Below are 27,422 nucleotides of genomic sequence, written 5' to 3' on the forward strand. Positions count from 1 at the left end.
TTTCGACCCCGAGCTCCCTACTCTTAACCCGCGCGCGGGGGCGCCCGGGCCACTGGGTTCCGCAGAGCGAGCTAGCGGTCAGTGCAAAGCCGGAGCCGCGCGCGTCCAGACCCGAGGCCGACGCCAGCACGCCGGCATGGCCCCCGCAGCGGCGTCGGGTGGCAGTACCCTGCCCAGCGGCTTCGCGGTCTTCACCACCTTCCCGGACCTGCTCTTCATCTTAGAGTTTGTGAGTCGCCGGCGCGCCCGCGCCTGTGCTAGGGAAGGGGCGGAATGGTGGTGGCTGCGCGGGTCCCCGGAGCACCTGGGTAGCGAGGCCACAGTAAGGAAAAAGTCTCTCTCCTCCCACCTTCCAGTCGTTTGACCCCCTCTAGCCAAGGGCAATGGGGTAAACAGTCCCCAGGACCTCGGTGGAAAAACCAAATTCCCAGGATGGGTCAGATGTTGGAAACAGGCCCCGGGTCCACTTGTAGCGCGCCCGTTCCAGAGCTGCGCTCCCAAACCGCTTCACAGGTGCCGCGCCGAGTATGCCCTTCCTGGAGGGCGACGTCCTTGTAGAAGCGTCCAGCTTTTCCCTGGGTTAGGATTCCGTTTAAAAACAAACAAACAAAAAAAAAAAATCAAAAGAAACCCGAGTACGTGTTACCAGCCGAGGTTTGGAGATTGGGTTGGTGTCGTAGGAGGGGCAGAATCTGGATTATTCTCTTCTGGCTTTTCAAAGTTTCTGGCGAGTGGCCGTACTTGCCACAACTTTGATCGGGGAAATAAACAGGCGTGGTTTGCTCCGCTGCAGTCGTTCTGCCCTGCGCGACGGGTGGGGGGAAGAGAGAGGGACTGGCCTGGAGCGGTCCTGTGCCTCGGCTGACCTTGAGCAGCGGGAACCCCCGCTGCACCCGCGGCTGGCCGTTCCTTAAACCCCAGCCGCACAGCCTCCGCCGCCGGCGGCTTCGGAGAGCGCTTCCCACTCTAGGCTTCTGGTAAAGTGATCACCCTGTGGGGAAGTTCCGACCGCCCTCAGCCTAACCTCCGCAGGGGCTGCGGCCCCTTACCTGGGAGAGGGCATGGTGTGTTTACTCTGTGGGTGTGGTGCGTTGAGGTCACAGAGACTCCTTCCCTGCACCCCGACCTCAGAAGTGGCCGCCCGGAAAGTTGGTCGAAAAAGAAACTGCCCACACCTGACTGTGTAAAAATAAACGGGACCCCGGCTTCTTTCTGTCTGATTGGAGGCAGGAGGGTGTGAACAGCAAAGGGAGCAGGTTCTGGTCTCCGTGGAGATGGTGGAGGAAAGGGCCAAGGGGGCTGAGGTTCCCTGGGGCACCGTATCCTTGCAGTTGTGTGACCTGGGTTGAGCCCAAACCTGGATGTATCCAGAATGACTTCAAAACCTGGAGCTGGCCAGAATCAAGGAAGTGACATCTAGAAGGAACTCTGGACACCACTAAGCCCAGCCCTACCTACAATTTACGGATAGGCCCAGAGGGGAGGGGCTTGCATCCCCTGGAACATTCTTTTTCCAGATGGCTCTTCTGAGTGCTTCTTCTCAGCAGTCAGCCTGTGCTTGCCAAACGCTGGATTTCTGAAAAGAGCATATAGACCTGCGGCTTGGGAATAAGTATTGGGTGGTTCCTTCAGAGGCTACTCTTTACAAAGGCAGGAGTTTCGTAACCAAAAGAGATGAGGGCTGATGCTGAGGTGTGATGGGGCAAGGGAGATTTTTTAAGCAGCAGAAGGTCTCCTTAGTTTCTCTTACATTGCCCTCGTGAGTGGCTGATTCTGCCTTTGTAGCTCTTCGAGGAACACTAAAACAAGAATCAGGAAAGAGTGTGTTACTTGAGCTCCAGGCAGAAGACCGGGGCCCCATCCTCCTGCCGCCCTGACAAGAATGGGCTCAGGTGGCCGCAGGGGGTGGCAGGTGGGGGCGGAGGGGTGCTGGCCTCACCGAGGGGACAAGCCTCCCAATGCTTCCTCTCGGTATCACAGCGTAGGGAAAGGAGTACTCCCGAGGGTAGGAACCGCCCAGCCAGGCAGAGCCAAACAGGGCGATCTGCTGGGTGGGGACAGGAGGATACCCCACTGCCAAAACCCACCAAGTGAAAGCCGAAGGCTGGAGGTGGGAAATCTCAGAACCATGGAGTAGTGGAAATTTACTCCTCCCGGGGCGGTTTTGTGACCTGACATAGTAGGGGCTTCAGGAAGAAATAATTCTTTCCTGCTTGGAACTTTCCTCTCGGCTGTCTGAGAAGTGATTTTTTTTTTCTCCTCAACCCTTGCCCTGCTCCCTCACCTCCCTCCTTTCCCCCCAACTTCCTGAGAGATCTAGGGTGCCTCAGTGGTCTCTCTCAACCTCTATCCAAAAGGACACACAACCCAGTTAGAAAATGTGCAACAAACTTGAATAGGCATTCCTCCGGAGAAGCTGTACAAACGGCCAAGGAGCGCATGGAAAGATGCTCAGCATCATTCATTATTAGGAAAATGAGATAAAAACCACAATGAGGTACAATTTCACATGAAATTATGGTGATTATTATTAAAAAAGAAAAAAGGAGGGGCGCCTGGGTGGCGCAGTCGGTTGAGCGTCCGACTTCAGCCAGGTCACCATCTCACGGTCCGTGAGTTCGAGCCCCGCGTCAGGCTCTGGGCTGATGGCTCAGAGCCTGGAGCCTGTTTCCAATTCTGTGTCTCCCTCTCTCTCTGCCCCTCCCCCGTTCATGCTCTGTCTCTCTCTGTCCCAAAAATAAATAAACATTGAAAAAAAATTTTTTTTTTTAAAAAAGAAAAGAAAAGAAAAAAAGAAATAGCAAGTGCTGGCCAGGATGTGAGGAAATTAGAACCCTCACACATTGCTGATGGAAATGTAATATGGCTCGTCTGCTTCTGGAAAACAGTTTGGTAGTTCCTGAAAAAAAAAAAAATTACCATTTGACCCAGCAATTCCATGCCTAGGTTTTTAACCAAGGTGATTAAAAGCTGGGACCTGAACAGGTACACGTACACGCATGTTCTTAGCGGCACTGTTCACAATAACCAACGGGTGGAAACAGCCCCAGTGCAATGGCTGGAGAGACAAATTGTGATATATCCATACAGTAGAGTATTATTCAACCAGAGAATGAAACAAAAAATACTGATACATATTACAAAGGTGATCAACTTTGAAAACACAATGCTAAGTAAAAGAAGCCAGACACGAAAGGTCACATATGCTTCCATTTATATAAAATATCCAGAATAGGTAAACCCATAGAGACAGAGCACAAACTGGTGGTTTTCCAGGGACTGAGATGAGAGGGACAAGGGGCCCGGTTTCCTTTTGTGGTGGTGAAAATGTTTTGAAGTTAGAGGCGGTGGTTGCACGACGTGAATGTATTAAATGCCACTGAACTGGTCAATTTAAAATGGGTAATTTGGGGGCACCTGTCGGTTGGGGGTCTGACTTCGTTCGGCTCAGGTCTTGATTTCGAGGTTCACAGGTTTGAGCCCCGCGTCAGGCTCTGTGCTGACAGCTCAGAGCCTGGAGCCTGCTTCGGATTCTGTGTCTCCCCCTCTCTCTGCCCCTCCCCTGCTCATGCTCTGTCTCTCTCGCTGTCAAAAACAATAAATTAATTAAAATATATATATATATATATATTAAAATGGTTGACTTTATGTTATGTAGACTTAAATTTTTTAAGAAACAAACGTCAAGAAATATTTCATATTACAGGAACGGCACCCATATAATTATGATTCCACTTTGTCAAATCTTAATAGTTGGCCTTATTTTCTTTTAGTATGAGGGAAATAAAGCTTTTCAGATGGCACCACGCCCACTGGAAACTCCACCATTATCTTCGCTTCCCTCCGTCCTTGGGGCAATCTCGAGGCTAAATGTAGTAGTGTTCATTACCCCAGAGCAGGGTTTATTTAGACCTTCACTGCATACCTAACTATGGGCAGATTACACATGGCATTATTTTAAGTTTTCACGTTTCATAAAGTGAAAAAAGAACACACACACACACACACACAACACACACACACACACACACACACACACACACACACATTACCTATCCCACTGCAGCAGGCTTTTCATACAAAGTTGTCTTGAGGCTCACACAGGTTGCTACTGTTTATCCCGTCTGCTGTTCATGGACATTTTGCTATTTTCGATTTGTTGCTTTCTGCCGTTGCATTGCCAAGAACATTCTTGTATGTGCCTCTTTAGTTACCTGCTGGGGATTTCTTCCCAAAGGGAGGGTTTGACCTCCTGGTTCATAGGGAACGCACCTCTTTTGTTTGCCCAGAGGTCGCCGCATCCCTGTCCAAAAAGGGTAATTCCTCGGGGCGCCTGGGTGGCGCAGTCGGTTAAGCGTCCGACTTCAGCCAGGTCACGATCTCGCGGTCTGTGAGTTCGAGCCCCGCGTCGGGCTCTGGGCTGATGGCTCGGAGCCTGGAGCCTGTTTCCGATTCTGTGTCTCCCTCTCTCTCTGCCCCTCCCCCGTTCATGCTCTGTCTCTCTCTGTCCCAAAAATAAATAAACGTTAAAAAAAAAAAAGGGGGTAATTCCGGTTTCCATACTCCAGAAGCAGAGGGACCTGGAGGCTGATGAAGCATAATTAAGCTCAGGTCCCTTCCAAGACCCTGCCTTATTTTGTATTCTTTAATAAAGAAGGGCCCCAAATTGTACAAGTTTGGAGCCAAACAAGCCCCCATTGTTCCTCATCCGTGCCACACTTGATAACATCAGAATTTGTAATTTTCAGCGAACCCAGTGGGTGTGAAATGCTTGGGTATGTATAAAATCTGTAGTCCATTGAATTGATTAGTCATAGTTCACACGCCCACGCCTGACCTCCCAATAGCTTGGGAGTCACAGATGCCAGCGTCCGAAGCGAACAGGGTGGAGCCCCACCCCCCTCCCAAGGCAAGGAAACTGCCCACAGGGACAGGGAAGGGTGGTGGCTCCGGCGAGGCACGGGTGGGGGTGTATGGCAACCTCACCCTGGCCCAGCGCCCCCATTCCAGACCTCTGAACGCTGCAGGGTCGTCGCAGGAAGTGGAAGGCAGATCCAGCGAGGTGGCGGGACCCCGCCTGTCCGAGTGCCAAGCACCATCAGAGTCACACTGGCCGTACGGCTGTTGTATGCCACAGGGACACTGGTGTCCCCCTTAAGGGCAAGCTCGGGGTGGGACGTCCCCTCTCCCAACACGGGAGCAAACCCAGGGCTTTGCTTCTGGCCTGTTCCCCTGTCCCCACCCAAGGAGGATTTTTTCCTCTGGGGACCGCAGGCTGTTTCCTCTTCCTCCTCTTCTCTCCTAAGCCAGGGCCTTCGTGACACTTGGTCCACCATTCACAGAACAAAGGTTAACATAGGATGCTTTTTGTCTCAGCTCTGGCCAGGGCCGGAGGAAACTTCTCTTACAAAGTGCCAGGAGAGATAACAGCCACACCCCCGCCCCCCCCCCCCCCCCCCCGCCCTTTCAGAACTTGTAAAGGAAATGCCAGAAAACAGGTTATGAAACCATTAACTCGGCTCCCTCCTCCCCAGCCTATAAAAAAGGAGAAACTGCTGACAGAATGGCTGGGAATGAAGAGAGGCTTGGGGAGCGCAGACAAGTAGGGTCAACTGCTGAGAGCCACCGCTCCTGGGGTGCACCTTGTGGGGTGGAGCAGGGCGGGGGCCGGGGGGTGGGGCACGCGGGTTGGGCTTGTCATTGTGACTCTTCCAGTGAACCGGACACAGTAAAATGAGGCCGTTTCCCTGACCCAAAGTGACTGGGGACTTTCATTATTTGAGAGTGACCAGACAAGTCCCGAGACCTGCCCTAGATTTTCACCTGCCTGGGAACAGCGGCCCTACAGAGCCGGGATTGGGCGGTGCGGGTGGGGTGGGAACAGGATGGGAAAGCAGTTTTCTGGTGGGTGGTCCACCTTCTGGTTACGTGGAGAAGACAGCAGGAGAACTCACAGGAGATAAGAGATGTAGAATCACAGAAACCTAATTTGTCGGAGCTGGGAGGAGACTGAGGCTGGGCGAGCCGGATTGGGGGGGGGGGTGCGCAGCTTACCCTGGTAACTCAGTCTCCAGAGTGGCACTTCTTGTAGTGACAGCAAGTCACATCCAGGTTTCTGCGTTCACCCAAACACCCACGAGGAAGTTTTGCCTGCAGCAGAAAGGATCGTGAAAGGGCGATCCATCTGGCAGCCCTGGGCAGGCCTGGTTCCCTTCTTCCCTTCTCTCCCCCAGAGAGTGAAGGGGCAGCTCAGAGCCACTGGGGAGCTCACAGCCCCTGGCTCTGCTTGTCACAAATACATCCTGAAGGATCTGGGTCACTAGGTCGAGGCTGGGCCCAAGAATCTGCATTTCATAAGCCTTTGATTCAGCAAGGTTTGGAGGGGCAGTCGGTAAGCCAGCCCACCCCCTCGATGTTTTCACGTCGAGGACAGGGTAGTGGAGACAGTTCTCAGTGAGAGGCTGGGGCAGGGAGCCAGGTGCCCTAAATATTCTCCTCGGTTCAAGGCAGGCACCCCCTATGCTCCTGTGGAAAGTTCCCTGCTGCCCCAGGCAGGGACCTCTTCTATAGTCACCAGGCAGTGGGGGCTGACCCTGCTGACCAGCTCAGGACAACGGCTGAGCGTGGCCTTCACTGGCTGTGCCCACTGAGCCTGGCCCTGTGTCCTTGTTTTGCGTTGGGGGCCCCTCTCTGTAGCTGTTTAGAAGTGGGTAAGGATATTGCTTTTCTCCTTTCCTCCTCTCTACAGGGAGGGGAAGAAGTATAGGTAGAGGGGTTTGTTCTTGGAGTTGAGAAGTGACTTTTCTGGTTTTTCAAGAACCAGAGGACCAGAGGACTGCTTTGATCAGGAGAAAGTGACTTTGAGCTGTTCTCTGGAAACTGCCTAGCGTGATGATGGGGCTCAGCCGCCACGTGGTCACGCATGCTACACTGAAAAAGGTTGCTTTCCATAGGTCCTTCCCCAGCTTGATGCAGATGGGGTCATACCCAGAGTGATGTGAGGCATCCTCTCTCTCTCTGAGTGCTTTCGGGGAGAGAGTGGGAGGATCCCAGACGCCACTGCAGGGGAGAGGGAGAGCTCTCACCGGGTCACTCAAGGTGGGCCAGGGACAAAGGCTGACTATTTGCACCTACACCTGCCGTGCCCTGCAAAGGTTGTGTGTCGGGGGGCGGGGGGGGGGGGAGTGCCTTGTGCTGCCAGCCTAAGCCAGTTCTGCACAGCCTTTGGAATGGCTTGGCTTTGCTCTGGGCTTAGGCACATCCTCAGGGAAGGGCTGTGGGTGGGGCAGGGCGCTGGGGATTGGACCACACGGGGCCTGCCTTGAGGTGGGATGGGGCCAGCCAGTGGAGATCTGCATCGGGCTAGGGGGCTAAGTCCTAATGGACTCATCGTTGAGCCCCACCTCCACCCCCAACACAAGCCTGTCTGGGGCTTCCTTCTGGGCTCTCAAGTTGCGGTCCCTGGACATAGTGGACATTGTGGTTTGGACCAAAGGCCACCAGAGAGGGGCACTAAAATATTCCAGCAGGTGTTCTCTTGCGGTGCTGATGGATGTGAGGACAGTGAGTGAGTGAGTGAGTGAGAGACGCCCCTAGACCCTAAAGCACTAATGCCATGGACAAGTATAGACTGACCCCTCACAGGCTTCAGATTATTCCTGGGGTCCTGGAGCAGGTTCCTGGTACTCTCTGCATTGTGGGGCCTCGACTTACCTTCTACATTCTGGTGGAAAGGTTTAGCTCCTAGTTGGCTCCTGCTGGACACCAGCCGCATGATGATTTTCCAGGGTCATGTACGGGCATTGGTTTTCCGCCATGCTTAGCCCCAGGCTCTCTACCACTCCCACCTCATTAATAGCTAATGTTCTGCCCACATCGGGGCAAAACAACTCCCTAAGGCCTGAGAAAAATATGTAGGAGCTAAAAGAAAAGCCTTGTCGTGAGCCATCACACATTGATATGCACGGGCAGTGGGAAGAGGCACGGCCAGGCTCAGCTGACCTGAAATTCCACACCACAGCCCCGGATTCCTGTTAGAATAATGCAGTTGGGCTGGGAAGGAAGGGGCAGGAAGAGGGGAAGGGGGAGAGAGGAGAAGGATAGCCCTAAAACTCCTGGATCCAGCTTTGAAGAAGGCCTAAAGAGAACCCAGAGTCCAGGCTTTAAGGGGCAAGGGGGGCGGGGAGCAGGTAGACAGTCCAGGAATGGAGCAAATGGGGAAGGAAGTGAAAGCTGGCATGGTTGTACCTGTTTAGTAGGGGTCGGGGAGGGGGCGGGGGGGTTGCAGGTCATGACAAACATCCTGTTGATGGACCCGGGGATGAGAACCACGGGCCTGTGCCTGCAGAAGAGAGTGATGTCCTTCAGCGTTCTGACCTTTTGCTTGTTTTTTGGTCTTAAACACAAACCTTTGGTATTCTTTTCCTCTGAAAGAACAGAGCCCATTGAGCAGGCAGAGGAGTGGGGGAGGGGAAGCCTGCTTCCAGAAGCCACCTCCTTTGCAATTCTCTCTGGACCCAGGGCAGCTGGGAGGGAGCAGGGTGAAGGCTAATGGGCTAGTCTCCTATCATTCTCTGAGACTGTTCTCCCGGCCATTTCCAAAGGGACCCTAGACATGGTGGGTGGGCGGGATTTCATGGTGACCTGCTTGTGGGTGGGCTTGGGTAACTGCCCTAGGCTCCCCAGCCAGCCTGTCAGAGCTGGTACTCAGCAGCTGTGGGGATGTGAGCCTGTGACTGCACCTCAGTTTCTGCATCACTAAAATGGGGATATAACAGCATCTACCTCAAGGATTGATGTGAGGAGTATTATGCACAAAGCTCTTAAGATAACATGATGCACGTAGTAACTGCTGAATAGCTATTAAGTACAACTCTTATTAATTTTCTAATGACTCAAACACCTGCTCTGAGAGCAACTAGCCAATCCCTGCTAAAATAACTGCACGGTGGGGGCCATAAGACCCATCCCACGCCACCTTTTGCCTTCGATGCCCTTCTCGGGCAGTGTAGAGGCAGAGGGTGCGTGAGATTTGGAAGTGGGTGGGGCTGTTGAGGGCCCACTTGCCGTGTCTCGGGGGTCATCAAGTACTGCATAGACACCACCCTCTGTAGGGCCCTCCTAGCAGCGTGATTATTTCCGGCTCCCCTGCTCAGAGCTGCCCCTGACCAGCCTGATGGGGTGGCCTGGGGGACAGGAGGCCCCGGCAGTCCTGCCCTGCCTTCTGCCTCAGAGGCGGGGGATATCTTAAGCCTCTCTCATGTACCACCCTGCCAGCTTGGTGCCAGCTTTGTGACTTCTCAGTGCCACACACATTGCTGCGCCTGCCCAAGGGGAAGGAACCAATTACCAGTGAGCCTGGGATTAAGCCTTCCCAAAATCTTCAGTGTCAGTGTATCACCATTTGGAAGGGCATCGGTTCAGGAAGAGGGCAGCCTCTGGCACAAAAGTGTGCCCTCACCTCCCCAAGCCTCCATCCTGCCCTGTGGCTGGTGATAAGCCGAGCACAGTTGGGTGGAGGGGACTGGCAGGAAGGATTCCACCTTGCTTTTGTGTCCTAGGACTCTTTCCAGAACCAGCCCGTAGTCCTCCACTGGTCTCCATTCGAGGTCTCCCTTTAGTGCAGATGGCATGGTGGGACTAAGTCCTCTATCCTTCAGGCCTGGGCTTTCCTCATACCTCCACCAGGGGTGCCCACCCTGAGAGCACCCCGATGCTGCCATATGGCACCTGTATTGCAGGCCATTGCTTGGGGTATGTCTCCCGCCTGGACCCTAAGTCTGGCCATGTTCCCAGCACAGACTGTGCATCCCGAAGCATTTGTCGTTAGCCTGCATGGGTAGGACAGGGGCTAACTTCTCGCCTCCCACCTGGCTAATATTTATGAATCACAAGAGGAGTCAAGGACAGATGGAAGGTGAAACTGACAGTTACCACCGATTCCCAAGGGCAGATGGAAGGTGAAACTGACAGTTACCACCGATTCCCAAGAAAGAACCCCCAGGACCCTGAAAAGAAGCCCCGGGCCCTGTAGGTGGCCGGTTCCTTCTCCCTGCCCTGCATAATCCACACCTGTTTTATTCGGTGGCTCACCAAATTGCTATCCTCCTTGGTGATTCCCATTAGTACCTTTTGTTTTTCTTGCACTGAAGCCACTCCCGTCTGGTCTAGTAGTTGCACGGATTTGCTGCTCTTTTATAGGTAGCTTGCTGGTACTTTTCATGGAATCTCCTAGTTTCTGTTTATCCCGCTGGGTAAAGCCCCTGGGTGTAGGTGTGGTTAGGAAACTTTTCCGTTCGCACGAGGACATGCTTATCTGAAAGCCCCTAGCTTTGTGGACCCGAGAGAACTTTTCATTCATTCAGGAATGAGTGACTGTCCTCCGCATAGGGAAGGAGGTAGCATTAATCAGTGAGCAGTGGCCAGTGCCTGAAGTACAGGGGTAATGGGTACTGTGGAAGAGATCTCCCCGGGACTTGAGAGAAGTGGGATCGAAGGCCTGGACAGGGGCCTTTTCTCAGTCCACACCCACCATGTTAATGTCGACGGCAGACCTGAACTCACCCCCATCCCTTTGAATCTCAAGTCTCTATCTCCCTCTTCACAAACCGACTCCAGGCCCCCTGAGTCCCGGCCTTACCTCCAGATTAGACAAAAGGACACCATCTAAGCCTGCCTTGGGAGGGATAATGGCACGATGTGTCGCTCTGGAAGGATGAGCCTGCTAATGAAGGGGCCAGGAGGGCAGAGCAACTTGCACTAGTAAACTGAGTCAGGTGGCCTCAACACCACTCCCAGTGTTTGCCTTGGGAGTAGCCTCAGAGGTCAGATTCCCCATAAGCTGCCTTGTCAGTTGACAGAGGGGGGCAGGGGTCTGCACATGGAAAACCTTCTGATCCCTCCCCCCAGACACCTCCTTATAGGGTAAGAATAAGGGATCTGTTCAAATTGCTGGGCTCTGTCCCTCTCCCAGGCAGAGGTGTTGAGCTGGTCACCCTCACTGGGGTCCCGATACTTTTACCTGGACCTGACTCTGCCCCTGGCGGACCAGAGCCGCTCCAGTGGAGCCTGGCAGCAAGACTGGAAGGGAGGGATGGACTCTGTTTTTAGTGCATGTCTTTGGATAAGGTCTACCTCCGTAGGTGTACCTGCCTCGGTGCTTACTGGCCACGGTCAGGGGCGCTCAGCATCTGTTACGTGCATGAATGAACAAATAAATGAGTGGGTGAGCAAGGGAGCAAGCGAAGGGAGCTTTTCCTTCGACTTGCTGGGAGCCGAGTTCCTCTCCACCAGGCAGGTGGGGCTCACACCAGAACCAGAGAAGCTGGCATAAGCCCCACGTGTGTGCCTCTGGCCATCTTGTCTCCACAGGAAAAGAGTCCCTCGTCTTCCTCTCAGACCTGTTTTCTGAGGAGCCAAGGGAAGTATGGGAAAGGCTTCAGGGTCTTGGGGTTTTGGTCTTTCCCTCTGGCCTCGCTCTGTGCCCTCTCCTACCACTTGGTGCTTCTGTCCCCTTGACTTCCCCTTGCTGCCACTCCCCTGCTCTCCAACAGCTCATCCATAACCAGCCTGTACACACACTCACACCCACATGCACACACACACACACACACACACACACACACAAATACCCTCTGCTCTAACTCACAGAATGATGAATCTTTTTAGCCACCCAACCCTAGAGCTGGTTGAGTCTCTCCTCCAGCACAGTCACTGTACTGGTCAGACCACCTACACAACATGCCTGTCTGGCATTGCAATCACCCCTGACTACTGAAATAGTCCAGTCGAGTATGGACCTTTCCAGAAACACAAACTGAGGTTACTTTCCGGCCTGTTGGCCAAAGTGCTCGGAGCTCACAGCAGCTGGGACCCGTCTCCTCTGGTGTGGCCATCTTTCCTTTGCCTTCCTGGGGAGACGATTTGTGACCGCCTGACCAAAGTGGTAAGACAGCTCAGTGTCAGGTGCACAGTCTGTGTTCGGTAATAAGTTTCCTCTCCTCCTCAAGAGTTTGAATTACAAACTCCTGTCCAGATGTGCCTTCAGGGCACACACACCATGCCCTCAGAGCCATTGGGAATTCCGATGCGGGGCTCCAAGGCGTATGTGTGTATGTGGAAAGCCCTGAATGGGAAGTCCTCTTTAGTTCACACCTTGACTTGTTACTGGAAAAATGTCTGCTTGTGAAGACCCTGACAAAGCAAAATATCCAGAAAAATATCCAGAGAATTTGAGCAATTCTTCTGAGTTGACTTTGGTTATCCCAGTTGTGCAGCAGAAACACTGCACAATGGTGGGTGCAGAACTCTTTCATCCCTGGTCAAGCAATGGAAACACCACACGAATCTCAAGAATGTGCTGGAGGATTCCTTTCCCCCCCTTTGGAACCAAGGCTCATTGTTTGAAGGAAGCCTCTCTCATATTTTAATGTCCTTTGTGTTTCCTTCCACAAAGGCAGACACATTTTTCTCAACTTCAGATTTCTAGAAGATCACCAGTTTTTCTCTTTTTAATGGTTTTGAAGTTATTTTATTTTATTTTTACTTGTGCGAGAGAGAGAGAGAGAGAGAGAGAGAGAGTGCACAAGAGGGGCAGAGGGCAAGAGAGACGGATCCCAAGCAAGCTCCACATTCAGCCCTGAGCCCGACATAGGGCTCGATCCCACGACCCTGGGATCATGACCTGAGCAGAAATCAAGAGTCAGATGCTCAACTGACTGAGCTACCCCAGGCACCTCTGAAGTTATTATTAAATTCTGGGTCCCAGTAGGGTTCGGAGTGGATAATTGTGCATGTTGAGATCCTAGACCTACTGGAATTTTCACATGGTGACAGACAAGGCTTTGCCTCATCATCCGGCAGTTGAGACAGCGAGCGCTCGGACTGCATACCATCTATCAGGCACTCCACAGACATAACCCCATTTCACCCCCATCCCATGAGGTAGGCACTGTTGTTATCGCTATTTTTCAAATAGGGAACAGAGAGGTTAAGTAACTTGTCCAGAGACAACAGGCCATCCTGTTGTAAGTGGCAGAGCTGAGACTGAAACGTGGTAACTCAGTCTCTGAAGTCTACACCCTTAACCATGCTAGCCTGCTAATCCTGTGGATTAATTCCGAAAGAAAAATTGAGAAGCTTCTCTGAGTTTACACAAGAGCTCCCCTGAAGACTGTCTCCTGAGGAAATTTTTTCCCACAAAAATCATTGGATTGGGCAGGCCACGATTTATAAACTCATTTAAGTCTTTGCAATTTTTTGGTCTGGTTTTTTTTTTTTGTTTTTTGTTTTTTTTTAATTTTTGTTTTCAACGTTTATTTTTGGGACAGAGACAGACAGAGCATGAACGGGTGAGGGGCAGAGAGAGAGGGAGACACAGAATCGGAAACAGGCTCCAGGCTCCGAGCCATCAGCCCAGAGCCTGACACAGGGCTCGAACTCATGGACCGTGAGATCGTGACCTGGCTGAAGTCGGGCACTTAACCGACTGCGCCACCCAGGCGCCCCTTGGTCTGTTTTTTTATATCACCTCTGGTTCTTAGGGAACCTCGACCCTGCTCAGCATCTAAAACTGGACTGAATTAAAAACAGGCGGTTTCCAGTCCGGAAACAGCAGGCGTAGGGGCCTCAGATCTCCAGCGCATTCCCATTCACAGATACATCTGCCTGACACCCAAGGACCAGCTAATCTCATATTCAAGGCAAGACAGGGATTGAAGCTTGAGGAGAGGGGAGGTAAGGGAGCTTTCCCCCTGGGCTCCCAGAGCCCAGTCAGGAACTGGAGAGGTGTCTCAACTGGCACCACGGGACAGCCGAGCTGGGCACCGGAGACAGGAGCCAGCTGGTATTCTGTTTGATAGGAATTACCAAAACATAATCTAACGGCTCGTGTTGTGGAAATGGGTTCTCAGGCGTTTGGCAAACAGCCTGGGACGTCTGTTCCATGTGCTATAACTCTCCTTCTCTCCACTTGAGAGTCAAGCCCTGGGCATTACTGTGTTTTCAGGTTGTCCCAGGCAATTCTCGTGTAGAGTGAGGATTGCAAACCGTGTGCGTTAGCCCAGACCCACCCCCATTTTCCAAACATGTGGATCGGGACCCCACAGAGAGAGCTCAATGCAGATGACTCCCGGGCCGCCCAATTTAGAGACCGTTTTCTGCCACCACCTTAGCCAGCGGCACCATCTCAGTTATGGGAGACGGTGACCTGGGTGTAGGCGGAGGGTGGTGGGAAGTCCAGCCTGTTGACAGAGACGAATGGAAACTGGGGTCATGCCTGCACTTGTGTTTCAAAATGACTGCTTCTCAGCATTGGGAGCTGGGAGCTGGGAGCTGCTTGGAGTTTTCTTTACAAAGGGAAATGCTTGAACCCTCACCTACCCCTTTCTCTTGACAAATATTTGGCCAGTGGGGTCCTGAGGCCAGGATGGGGTGGACTGCTCCCTGCCCAGGATGCCTTATCTCCCCGGGTGTGGGTGCTCTGCTTGCTCTCTCTGTTTGCTCTCTGCACACTCAGTAGGTGAAGTGGGGCGGGCACTGGCTTTGCCCCATGATTCACACTGAACCCCAGCTTTCCACGCAATGGGGCCTTAAAGGCCTTCACCCTGGCCTGGCAATCAGTTCTGTCTTGAGCCTCACCCCCTCTTGAGCCCCATCTCCAGCCACTCTCCCCTCTCAGTGCCTACCTTATGCCCAGCTCCCTGGTTTTCTGAAGCCCTCACTGCTGCTTCAGCATTCTCTGGACTTGGCATATTAATTATATTATATTATATTATATTATATTATATTATATATTTATTATTTATATTATGTTATTTATATTATATATTTATTATTTATATTATATTATATTATATATTATATATTTATTATTTATATTATATTATATATTATATATTTATTATTTATACTATATTATATTATATATTTATTATTTATATTATGTTATATATTAAATATTATATATTTATATTATATTATAATTTATATTATATTATATATTTATTACTTATATTATATTATATTATATTATTATCCTTCCTCCCTCCAGAAAGCCACTCCTTGTTGACCCTTAGGCCCAGTTAACCAGCTAGTCTACCCCCCCCCCCCCCCCCCCCCCCCCCCCCCGCCCCTTCAAGACTCGACTGAGGCCCTGCACCAGTCCAAGCCGCTTTGCCCACTCAGGGCTGGCTGCCACCCTGCACTGTAAACTGGCTGCCTCCGCCTCTGTCTCTGAGGGCTGTTGGCCTCCGGGGTGAACAGTGTCTCACCCCCGCTGTGGCTGGGCACAGAGCCAGAAGCTTCGCACTCACACCCGCAGTGCCGGCCAGTGCGCCCCAGCCTGCAGTGGGGAGACAGAGCTGCAAACTGCCATTTGCAGACAAGGAAGCCGAGGCCCAAGAGACTGGCTCCTGCTGCGGCCTCCGCCAGCGGCTTGGGAGGAGCGCCCCATCAGCGCGAGCGAGCCGCTGGCGGTGCCAACGCGGCGGGGTGCGGGGTGCGGGCGCTGAGGGGCGCTGGCCTTGGCCGGCTGAGAGCGGAGACCTCCACGCATGCGCAGCTGTTGGCTTCTCATGGGCCCTCGCAACGGACTTTTCACGAGAGCGGGGCCCGTTTCCACAGACGTGCCTCTGGGAATAGACTCCCTCCTCGGCTCAGCCTCATCTTTTTCCACTTACCCCTCCTGTCCTCGCGATTGTTATGCCTCCCCCCCCCCCCCCTCCCAGCCTGCGGCCCCTTCCTGCAGCTGCGGCTGCACCTTTCTCACCACCCCCCCCACCGCGCCCCGGGTACCCCAAGGGGCAGGGCTGTGAGGGGTGCAGGACAGGCCCCTACCAGTCTTCTGCCCCCCGCCCCCGGGTTCTAATCACTTCATCCGTGCTGTGAGGACCTTACCTTCACATGATGTGTGACTTAAAATACATTCCAGGGACAGGCAGGACCGCCGCATGCTTGCTTTAGGAACCTCCCTGCGAATCAGTGCTTCCTCAGTTGTTTGCGGCTTGGAGGCTCCAGAGAAATGGGACACATTCACTCAGTGTCTCCCCCCCCCCCCAAATGGTGGGGGTCAGAACGGGACCGTGGGACGTGCTGTGATGGTGGAGACATTTTCTAAAGGTGCCCTTGAGAGAGCATTGCTCACCTTGAAAGACATTATGCTAAAGGAAAGAAGCCAGTTGCAAAAGCCCATCTTTTAGTATGTGATTCAACTCATGTGAAAGTTGAGAATAGGGAAATCTACAGAGGCAGGAAGTAGATTAGTGGCCTCTTAGGGATGAGAGAGAGGGAAGGAAACAATAGCTAAAGGGCACAGGGTTTCTTTTTCCTTTTTTTTTAAAAATGTTTATTTATTTTTGAGAGAGAGCGGGGAAGGGACAGAGAGAAAGAGAGAGAGAATCCCAGGCAGGTTCCACACTGTCAATGCAAGAGCCCCGCGTGGGGCTCAATGTCATGAACCGTGAGATCATCCCCTGAGCCAAAATCGAAAGTTGGACACTTAACCGACTGAGCCACCCAGGCACCCCTACCGGGTTTCTTTTGAGGTGATGAGAATGCCCTAAAATTGGTCTGAGGATGATGGCTGTACATGTCTGTGTATATCCCCAAACCATTGAATTGTACACTTTAAATGGGTGAATTGTATAGTATGTGAATTATATCTCCTTAAAGCTGTCTAAAAGAGAATTGCTTCCCACCATGTTACTATGAAACTTACTGCTATAGATAAACCACACAAAGAAATAAAAAGCATAGGGGCGCCTGGGTGGCTCAGTCGGTTGAGCGACCGACTTCGGCTCAGGTCAGAATCTCACAGTTTGAGCCCCACGTCGGGCTCTGTGGGGCTCTGTGCTGACAGCTCGGAGCCTGGAGCCTGCTTCTGATTCTGTGTCTCCTTCCCCTCGGCTCCTCCCCTGCTCACACTCTGTCTCTCTCTCAAAATAAATAAAGATTAAAAAAAAGAAAGAAAGAAAAAGCATAATTTTTAAAAAGATCTTTGAAAGGTAGTACACCCAAAGGCAGGGCAGGGTCCCGAGGTCTACCAAGGGGCAGGGGCTGGGATTGAACCCAGGGTGGGCTTTGCTCCTATGGACAGGTATTCTTACCATGGGCTCCAGGAACGTGCGAGAGGGAGAGAAGAGAGAGAGAGCCAAAAGCAGGTCAAGTGTCTGGATTACCTTAAAGCTTCCCTCTGCATTGGCATTGGGTGCCAGAACCTCAGCATCCAAGCTACCTGGTGCGTACTCAGGACTCCGTGGCAGGCCCTCAATGCGGTGGCTTCACTCTGACTTCGATCCCCGCCCCCCAAGCCACACAGGGAGACACCTAGATGAAAGAGGTTAAGTTTCATGAGCCTGCAGACCAGTCTGAGAGTCATCTTCTCAGATTTTGCCATTTCCAGGACCACCTGTGCAACAACTGACCTCATATGTTTTTTACACTTAATTGTGTCCGAAATAACTGTGTCATTACCTTAAAAATAAAAGCAGCGTCATTATCCAGTTCACCTTTGCCTACCCGTTCCTGGAGTCCACGCTCTCGGGGAGCTCCAGACCCCTGGCTCAACTCGAAGCCCTTCTTGCCTTAGAAAAACCAAAGAGAGTGAAAAAGAATCACTGGGGCGCCTGGGTGGCTCAGTTGGTTAAGCGTCCTTCGGCTCAGGTCATGATCTCACGGTTTGTGAGTTCGAGACCCGTGTCGGGCTCTGTGCTGACAGCTCAGAGCCTGGAGCCTGCTTCAGATTCTGTGTCCCCCTCTGTCTCTGCCCCTCCCCTGCTCGAGCTCTGTCTCTCTCTCTCTCTCTCTCTGTCTCTCTGTCAAAAAGAAATAAACATTAAAAAGAAAGGAAGGAAGGAAGAAAAAGAAAGAAAGGAAGAAAAAGACTCATTTCCTGATGTGACATTCAGTGTTCCTCACAGCCATGTCCACTGGCCACCCACAAGCACCTCTGAGGCACCCAGTCCCCCACCGGATCCCCTGACACCGCGCTCTCCCCTCCACATGCAATGCAAACTGTCCCTTTGGGATTGGTGCATAAATCGTATCAGTTTACCCATATATCTGACCGGAGACCCTGAAGGCAAGTTAACTAACTCAGACACTGAGGTACAGCTGGGAAGGTGTCCCACACCTGGGAGTTAGCCGTGAGCAAGGGGGACCTCACCCCCTCCATCACATGGTCGGGGATAGTGCCATATTGTCACAAGTGCATCTGTTTTGTGCTGGGCACTGCAAAGGAGAAGGGCAGGGCTCCCTGAGACCATATAAACAGGGAACTGAGATTGGTCCACCTTGGATGGTCAGGAGAGGAGCATCCCAGGCCCTTGCCTCTGCCCTCCACACAGGCGTGCCGAGTTCTCCCACTTTTCCATGCCACAATCGGGCCTCCTACATCCAAGTTCTCAGCCACCGGCATGTTCATGTCCCTTTGTCAGGGCCCGTTATGGAAAAGGCCAAACAATCTGTGTGATCTTAAAGGCAACTCTGGATGAAATCTGCACACGCACACACACACACACACACACATATCTTATGTTACAGTGGTCTCAGGATTTTTATTTACCTGCTGTATTTCTCTGTTTGCTCCAATGACTTCAAGTTGTAAAATGTGTCCCACTGCTTCTGCCGGGGCCTTCAGGCACCCTCGGGTTCCACAGTAGAGGAGGTTTTCTGGTCAGAGATGCCCATATCTGATTCATTAGGCCCAGCTTGGTTTTGATAACTCCAGATTCTTCATTGCTCGGACTTGTCTACTCAAATGTGATTCTCTCCTGATGCTTCTCAGCTGAGAGGCTCAGAGAACACCTACAGGGACGGTGGTCTCTTACGTAGCAGGTGGGCAGCAGGTACAGGAGGCGGAATCAAGGTACTGTTTGAGTTCACAAGGCAGGGGACATAGGACTAGGAGGGCAGCCCGTCCACAGCCCCGGATGCTCGAAGTACCCTGGAGACCTTTGACTACAGAGCCCCCTCCGCCTGCGTCCCGGCCTTATCTGGGTGAGGGACGGTGGACGAGGCTGACTTCCCGGGGAAGAAAGAAGTACGGAAGGTCCCAGTTTGGATTTGTGCGCCTTTGTCCCCGGGGAACCGGGACCCCTACACTGTCCTTACGAACCTCTTTGAAAACATGGGGCTCACTGAGCCTTCGGACATCAACAGGGGCGTCTTCCGGATAACGGCAGGGAAGCGTTTCTCCCAAACCCGTCCTAGGCCACCTGAAGAGACTCTCCACTCCAGCCCTGACCCTAGTAATCAGAACACTTCCTGGGCTTGGGGATCGAAGGGACAAATTAAGAAATTATGCTTATGACATAGCGTGACCAATCTATTTTGCCAAGTAAAGACCGAAAGAATCTGCTGGTCGCTAACCTTTTGTAAAAGAAACGATATTTCAGTGTCAAAATACTAGGATTTAATCTAGGATGTCACCTCAGAATAATGATAATACTGGATGAGGTAAGTCCTTTCTTGGGATGACAAATTACCTGGCGTCCACGTGCCTCAGTTTCTCCGTCTGACAAATGGGTTGGTACCTCGTTCATAGGGTTGTGAGAATGAACTGAGTTCATATTTGCCAAGTGCTTGGGGCAGTGCCTGGCATGTGAGTGTGATAGACGTTTTTGTTAAATAAAAAATTGAAATTATATTTAAAACAGGCATGACAAAGGCAGGCAAGCAGGGGCTTGGGAAGACTGGGTCAGTGCAGGCTAGAGCCTTGAGGGGGAAGAAAGTCATTTTTGGTGAGGAAAGTGCCCACTGCCATTCTCTGCCTCCTTCCTGTTCTGCTGCCCCTAATGCCCCAGTGTGACCTGTAGGTCTGGCCCTTCCTGGGTATGGGCTCTCCTGCTCTGTTATTCACCCCTGTCCTCCCTCCCTCTGCAGGTCTTTGGGGGCCTCGTGTGGATCCTCATTGCTTCGTCCCTGGTGCCCATCCCCCTGGTCCAGGGCTGGGTGATGTTTGTGTCTGTGTTCTGCTTCGTGGCCACCACAGCCCTGCTCATCCTGTACATAGTTGGTGCCCACGGCGGGGAGACTTCCTGGGTCACCCTGGTGAGTCCCAGCCCGGAATGGCTGATGTGGGTGGGTGGCTGGGTGCTGGACCCTCTCCCCTGGCAAGCTGGCTTTTCCAGTGCTAGGTGAGGCTGCCCATAGATGTCTCCTAGCCACGTTCCAAGGCTCAGCTGGCCAGCCCTTCGGCTCTGAGCTCTCCCCAGCAGCTCTCTGAGGGCTCCCCACAGCCAGGAGGTCAGGAGAAGGTGAAGGCAGAGCTGGATTGCCGCTGCCCAATTCCCACTGGGCTGCTCTGCTTCCTCCTGCATGACTGCCTTTTTCATGGATAACCAGCAGCCCAACCACCCCTCCCCATGCCACCTGCACCTGCCAGGTGCCTGCTGGCATCTCCCAACGTCCAGGAGGGCTGGTTTCCATCTTGGGGGTGGGCAGGGTCCCGGAGGCTGGCCTTGGCTGCCCTGTGTGAGGCCAGGCTTACTGGCCAGTGTCCAGTGATGACCTTCTAAAGCAGGGTCCCCAAGGAGGGGCTTGGGGGGTGGGGGGAAGGGATGGCCCGTGGACATAATACTTCGTAAATTCTGCCTTAAGGCCCACGAAGGGGGTAAAATGTATGCATGGGACACCTGGCCATTACTTACAATGGAAGAGGGCAGAGCCACTTGGCCAGGCCTTTACTCTCCAAAGGCCTCCTACGGAGACTTTTCGAAATCACCTCCAAATGCCAGCTACTCAAAACCCCCGCTTTGTATTTTCTTGCTTTTAAACATTCCTGGAGCTCCCCCACCCCCCTCCCCCCCCAAAAAACTGACAATAACAAGACGAAACCACAGTGGAAATGGCCTGGGCCTCTCACCCTGCACTGGTCACCGAGGCCACATCTAAACTGAGACTGGACCACATATGACACTTCTCAGGGCCAGAGCCAATTTCTACCTGTTAGATCCCAGGCTGCCCCTCCCTGCCCCCACCTCTTACTTGATCCCGAGTCAAGGGAAGGCAGCGTGCCTTCTCCCTTAAGTCCTGACTCTGGCCCCCAAACCAGTGAGATGAAACCTGCTCTGTGAGGAGGGGGCTGGGCTATGGTAATGGGGGGATGGGGCAGGGGTCTGGGGGGGCAGGCCCTTCCTTCCCAAAGGAAGTAGCAGAAAATGAGGGCGGGACCTGAGCCGCACCAGGAGGGGACAAGGCTGGTAGCCACGCCCTGCTGGGAACACAGCTGCCCATCTCTCTGATGGCCTTTCCTGACCCTGCAGGATGCAGCCTACCACTGTGTTGCTGCCCTGTTTTACCTCAGCGCCTCTGTCCTGGAAGCTTTGGCCACCATCGGGATGCAGGAGGGCTACACCTACAAACACTACCATGAAAACATCTCTGCTGTGGTGAGTCCCCCAGGCAATTTGCCCCCGTTCCCAGTTCCCACCGCCCACCGATGGAGGGTCAGCAGAAGGCTGTTTGGGCCCTCCCCTCTGTTTCTTAGCTCACTGACTTCCGAAGGAATGAAACCTTCCCCTTATTCCTGAAGAAACAAAGCCCTGGAGAAGGGAGGGCATGTGTCCAAGACTCACCTTGGCCCTCTCTGCTCAGTGCTGCGCTGCCCAGGCCTGGGCTGGCCTAGGAGTCCATGCCTTTGCAAAAGGGACATGACCGTGAGCACCAGGCACTGTCTGAGCTCTCCATAAACGATCTGATTTAACTCTCACGATAACACTAGGGTGTAGGTGTGCTTATTATACCCATTTCACAGATGCAGAACTGGGACACCAACAACATAGATACCTTGCTCCAAGGTGGCCAGGAATTATTGGTGTCCAGGGCAGGTGACCACTTTTTTTTTTTAAGTTGTTATTTATTTTTGAGAGAGAGAGAGAGAGAGAGAGAGAATGAGCAGGTGAGGGGCAGAGAGAGAGGAGACAGAGAATCCCAAGCAGGCTCCTCACTGTCAGCGCAGAGCCCAGCGTGGGGCTCAAACTCAAGAACCGTTGAGATCGCGACCAGAGCTGAAGTCAAGAGTTGGATGCTTGACCGACTGAGCCACCCAGGCTCCCCCATCCACACTCTCAGCACCTGTTTGGAGCGTGAGTTTGGCTACTTGGGTCTCCTGGCTCTCCCTCAAAGCACAGTCAGGCTCGGGGAAGCAGCGAGGTCAGGGATGGAAAATGGAGTAGCCAGTGTCTCCCCAAGCCCTGGCTCTGGAACTGAGGCTGTGGAGAAGCCTTTCTGGGCCCAGCGTGTCCAGACCCCCCAGCTGTGGGTGTTTGTCGCCGCAGTTAGGACTTCAGCTCTTCCCGATGATGCCTCCTGCCTAGCAGCTCTGAGAACCTGCTGGAGGAGGAGGGGCCAGAGCTCAGGCCTCCACCACTTTCTTGAGCAAGTGCCTCAGCTTGCTCATCTGTGAAATGAGACGGTAATTCCTGTCCGACTCCCTCAGGACTACAGACATATCGAACACCTTCCTCCAAGGCCTCACAGCAAGCAATGGGTGGTCGGGGGGCTTGAGCCTCATTCGCCCCGTCAGCAGAACAAATGGGGGTGCCAGCTGTGTGTGGCCAGTGTGCAGGCTGCACGCGGGCCTCTGAGCTCTAAAAGAAGCGTTCTCCAACTGTGGGACCAGACCCATTGGTGGACTTCGAGGTCCACCAATTTTCTTCTTAATGGATTTTCTTCTTAATGGGATGAATCGGAATGACAGAGAGGAGGAGAATGTTTTGATTCATAAAACCTCTTTCCAGAGTTCTGCACGTGTGGGCTCCCACCAGCATGCAAACTCGCGATATCAGGTGTATTTCTAGCCGTGAGTGAGGTGTAAAAAATAGGGAAGAAGCTTCAGGAAGTCGCGCTCCTCAGATTTCTAGAGGTCGACCTGTGAATCCTACAAATCCTGAGGTCAAATGTGATGATAGATCACAAGATGCCAGCTCCGGGTGCCAAAACTGTACTGTCCCCACTTTGTGGAAAGAGTAGAGTAGAGGGTGAGAGAAAACCCACAGGGACGGGCACTGTTGGGCTCTAGGAAGGGGTTTGGTGAAGGTGTTCCTCCTGCTTCCAGAGGGTGGGGTCTGGAGGAAAGTTACTGAAAACCTTGTCTACGGGTCCCTTGTCCCAGGGAAGCCACATGTTCCCCTTAAGCTCCCAGCCTACTCTCCAGTTCCAGAAACATGGCCACTGTATGGTCCCTGGCACCCTTTCAGCCGTCCCCCAGTGTGGGAATGTCTCCCATATTGGCTCATCTCCCAAGATGGCTGCTTTCTGAATAGTAACACAGCCAGGAAGCACCTTGGCTATTTTTCCTTCCCTTGGGAGGCTGGTAACCCGCTTCCTCCGTTATCCTTCAAATGACTCTCTTTCATTTCCTGTCACCTTAGAGAGCCTCATCCCTCCCCCTATCCCAACCCCAGAGGCCTTCTCTCCAAACAGACATCAGCAGCAAGGCGTTTGACAATTTCCATAAAATTATTGCAGATAATAGTGAAATGTGCATGGAACATGGCTAGTGGGTCAGCACGTGACGGGACGACCCAGATAGGGTGAATTAGTGCCTCTGCCCACTGGACAGATCTCTAGTTGAGAACCACTGTGATCTACTGTATTCCAACCTTTCTCTTTTTCTTCCTTCCTAAATGCAACGTACATCCAGAGAAGTTGAGTAAGATACAAGTGTCCCAAGTGATGAACCTCCATGAAGTGAACTCTCCTGTGTAACAAGCATCCAAACTGAGCAATAGGACATCATAAATAGCTCCCAGAATCCTCCTGTCCTGCTGCTGCTATCACCGTGCACCTAAACAAAAGATTACCGCCATCCTGATTTCTAGCTGCCTAGTTCAGTTTTGCCTGCCTTTGAACTTCACGTAAATGGAGTTACACAGTGTGTATTCTTTTATGTCTGGCTTCCTTCTTTCAACCTCAGATTTGTGAAGCTCATCTACATTTTTGGGTGGAGAGTAGGGTGTTTATTCCCACTGCTGTATATCATTCCACTGGTGGCTACACCGGCTTCTATTTGTCCACGCCACAAGTGATCGTGTCCCCCCGCCCCATTTTTGTTAGTTGAATGAGATCTACGTGGGCATGCCCAGGCAAAGTCGAGAGTGCCAGAATCAAGAATCAAGAATCAAAATGTTGCCAGCCAGCTGATGCACTGGGCCAAAGGGGATGTATAAGCCCCATTCAATGTAAAGTTACATCTTTCTATTCAAAATATCAGTTGTATGAATGCACAGGGGAGATCCTGCCCAACCACAACATGCCTTTCCTGGGGGTAGCCAGCCCGGGAATGGGGAGGCACCTCAAGACCTTCTCCCGCACATCCCTGGCCTTTGAGAGCATCTGGCCTGCCTCTCGCCCCTCTCTGTGATACTTAGTTGGACCCGTCTCGAAAGCTAAGCTTCTCCCTCTTTCCTCTGCAGGCAGCAGAGAGTCTGTGCCAGAGGGATCCCTGGGATTGGTGGGAATTAACTGAGGGCAGCTAGAAACTTCTGCAGAAAGCGGGAATAATAATGGCAGCCATTTAGGGAGAGGCATTTCTGAAGGCCTAAGTACATGCCTTCACGTCCCTGGCTCTCAGTGTCCCCAGGGTGCCATTGCTTGACCTCACTTGGAAAATAAGTGCCTGTTTCCTGTCACTGCTGGGGACAGCTTCTGTTCAGGGCTCTCGCATCCGTCAGCTGCTCCCATCTGACAGGGAGAGGTGTTTTTTGGGGGTGCTGCTCACTCAGGCACAACCGCTCCTCTCAGATGGTAGTTAAGGGTTCCCGGATGAGTTCCCTTATATTGGTTATTAAGTAACTCGGCTTACTCATTGCCTCTGGCCAATGAGGGTGAGGAGTTCGCCCATGTGTGGAGGCAGGGAGAGAGCAGGCATGATGACCGCTGGTGTTTATGGGCATTTTCAAGAGTCATGGAACCGTAGCTGCCCTAATGTTGTGCCTGGGTTGGAAACTCTTGACCCCAACACCCAAGGTCACAAAACCAGGTGCAGATATTTGACTTGGGGGCAGGCAAGCCTTCAGGGAGGCCAGCCACCCAGAGTAGGGTGATAGGAATAGGTGGGGCCCATGTGAACATCGCAAGTCAGGGCCTTGACAGGGACAAAGTGACCGTTTGCCCCATTTCCAGGGCCTTTGTTCCCAGTGCCAAAACACTGACTGGATCTTTCCAGAAGCTTTCTCAGTAAGCCCCCTCCTTTTTGCAGAAGCCTCAGTCCCTCCCGTCCCAGGTCCTTACTTCCTATGAGCCTGGCACCCTTGCTCATGCTTATGAAATTAAGATTCCTAGAATAACATTCTCGCAGGAGTCTGAGGATGACCAGACAGCATCCAGACCTTAACCAGAGCCAGCAAACCCAGGTGCTCATATTCTCTTAGCCAAGGCCAGTGGAGTCAGCTGGTGGATTCTGGCCTCACAGGTGTGGGGGAAGGAAGCTTCCCATGAAGAGTGGTATCATTTGAGGGGTCTCTGAGGGCCCCCATTTCCAGTTGGGTGGCACCAGCATGATGACGTGTGATGACAGATAATTGACCTTGCAGCCCCAAACCCAGTGGGCTGGTAGGTCACTTGGAGACCTGTGCTGAAAGCATTCTGGGGCCACATCTGGGCTCGGCAGGAAAGGATATCTGCGGGAATGATAGGAAGCAGCAGCGGCCCGCACCCTTCCAGTCTGTCACTCCCAAGCGCCATGTCATCGCTCAGTGTCAATGGCCCACGCGTCGCCCTCTCCCCATGCACTCCCACTAATGGCCATGTATCTTGGTTTCAGGTGTTCTCCTACGTGGCCACTCTGCTGTATGTGGTCCATGCGGTGTTTTCTTTAATCAGATGGAAGTCTTCGTAAAGCAGCAGAACTTTTGCCGCAAACCCCAGACGGTGTTAACTGATCAGCCCACCTTCCAGCGTAACATTTTCGACGCAGAAACACTCTCCTCTCGATGCTGGAAAGAAGAAAACAAACAAACAAGCAAAAGCAACGCTCTGTTTCTTGTGGGTGTTATGTTTACTCTCCTACGTGCCTTCATGTCAGGGTTGGGGGCTTGCCACGTTTGACCTCCAACTACGAGCTGTCTTTCTAGAATCACTTCCTATTTGGGAAAGGGGGATGTGGGGGTGGGAAAATGGGGAGTGTGACCACAAAACAAAGATCCCCTGCTGACTCCCGGACCGGATCTTTTGAACTGTCTTTTGGAATTTTCCACAAGCCTCTTTGAGTTCCCGCCCCCCACCCCACCCCACCCCCCCCCCCCCCCCGCCCCGGGGCATCCTTCCAAGTCTTCATGGATAGTCTACCTGTCATGGGGAGTAAAACTCACCCAACAAATATGTGCAGATGTCCACGGTGGAAGATGATAAACCTTTGAAATGCTTTATAAAGTGCCTTTATGTTCGATACTTTCGTGGGGTGTTTTTGGTGTGTGTGTGGGGGGGGGGGTTGTTCTTCTTTTCCCCGTATCAGGAACACCATCGTTTCAGCTTTCCTTCTGAGGAATCCTTTGGCTGAGACTGAACCTCTAGAGGCAGCATCAAATGGCAGTTCAGCTGTGTATGCTCAGCCAACGCACTGTCCGAGAGCCCGTCGCTGGGTACTCCACCCGCCCCAGCTACCAGGCGTCTCACGTGGCTTTGCCCCCTCTGGAAACTTGCCAGGTGCCAACCCAAGGGAACCCGTCTTCTTCCTACCAGACCAAGGGGCCTGCGCTCAATGAGAAAGTCCCTCAGCCAAAAGAAAACAAGGCGCAAAAATGTCCTCTCGCTCTTTGTGAAGCTGGGCAGAAATTCCCTGGGCACTGTGCTTTGCGTTCTGTTCCAAATAAACTGCTTTTAGACTCTCCCTAGGCCACTCCGTAGGAGAGACAGGGGACCAGGCTACTGAGGGAGAGGAAGTGCAGTGAGTGCCACGTTTTAAGTATGCGATGTCTGGATTGAGAGGAGAGGGGACAGTTAGGAAGGAGGACACTCAGGAATCCTGAAAGCCAAGTTTCCGTTTTCAAATGCTGCGTTATCTCTTTGCTCAAACAACGCAATGATCTTCCGCAGCTGGAACACCAAATAGGTGCCTCCGAAACTGGTCAGCTCCCAGCCATGGAAGTAAAAGGCCACTTTTAGTGAGTCCACTGAAAACAAAATTTAAGTAAACATTTCCTAGTAAATTAGGAGCAAAAGCGTTTTTAAAAAAAATTTTTTTAACATTTATTTATTTTTGAGAGAGAGAGCACAGGGGGGGAGGCGGGGGGGAGAGCGGGAGGGAGACACAGAATCCAAAGCAGGCTCCAGGCTCTGAGCTGTCAGCACAGAGCCGGGCACAGGGCTCAAACCCATGAACCATGAGATCATGACCCAAGCCGAAGTCAGACACTCAACCGACTGAGCCACCCAGGCACCCCTAGGAGCAAAAGGTTTGATTGAGGCTTTATCCTGAAAAAGCA

At 52.5% G+C, this 27,422-nt stretch overlaps 1 protein-coding gene across 2 annotated transcripts; it reads left to right on the plus strand.

Moving 5' to 3' along the window:
- Positions 1–26,388, plus strand: MAL (mal, T cell differentiation protein). Of its 2 annotated transcripts, XM_003984268.6 has the most exons (4): positions 33–229; positions 19,879–20,046; positions 21,261–21,386; positions 25,763–26,388. In XM_003984268.6, the coding sequence occupies exons 1-4, from the start codon at positions 137–139 to the stop codon at positions 25,835–25,837; spliced, it is 462 nt and encodes a 153-aa protein (XP_003984317.2). In that variant the 5' UTR covers positions 33–136; the 3' UTR covers positions 25,838–26,388. The 2 variants fall into 2 exon arrangements, with proteins under 2 accessions (XP_019683168.1, XP_003984317.2); XM_019827609.3 differs by lacking the exons at positions 19,879–20,046; positions 21,261–21,386 and having other exon boundaries at positions 1–229.
- Positions 26,389–27,422: the final 1,034 nt, after the last annotated feature.

This window comes from Felis catus, chromosome A3 (assembly GCF_018350175.1).
Source record: "Felis catus isolate Fca126 chromosome A3, F.catus_Fca126_mat1.0, whole genome shotgun sequence".
Taxonomy (NCBI): domain Eukaryota; kingdom Metazoa; phylum Chordata; class Mammalia; order Carnivora; family Felidae; genus Felis; species Felis catus.

Excerpts from the sequence above, each read along its gene's own strand:
- MAL (XM_003984268.6), top strand. The coding sequence starts at position 137 with ATGGCCCCCGCAGCGGCGTCGGGTGGCAGTACCCTGCCCAGCGGCTTC. Across the intron at positions 230-19,878 it reads TGCTCTTCATCTTAGAGTTT|GTCTTTGGGGGCCTCGTGTG; the intron begins GTGAGTCGCCGG and ends CTCCCTCTGCAG. Across the intron at positions 21,387-25,762 it reads ATGAAAACATCTCTGCTGTG|GTGTTCTCCTACGTGGCCAC; the intron begins GTGAGTCCCCCA and ends TCTTGGTTTCAG.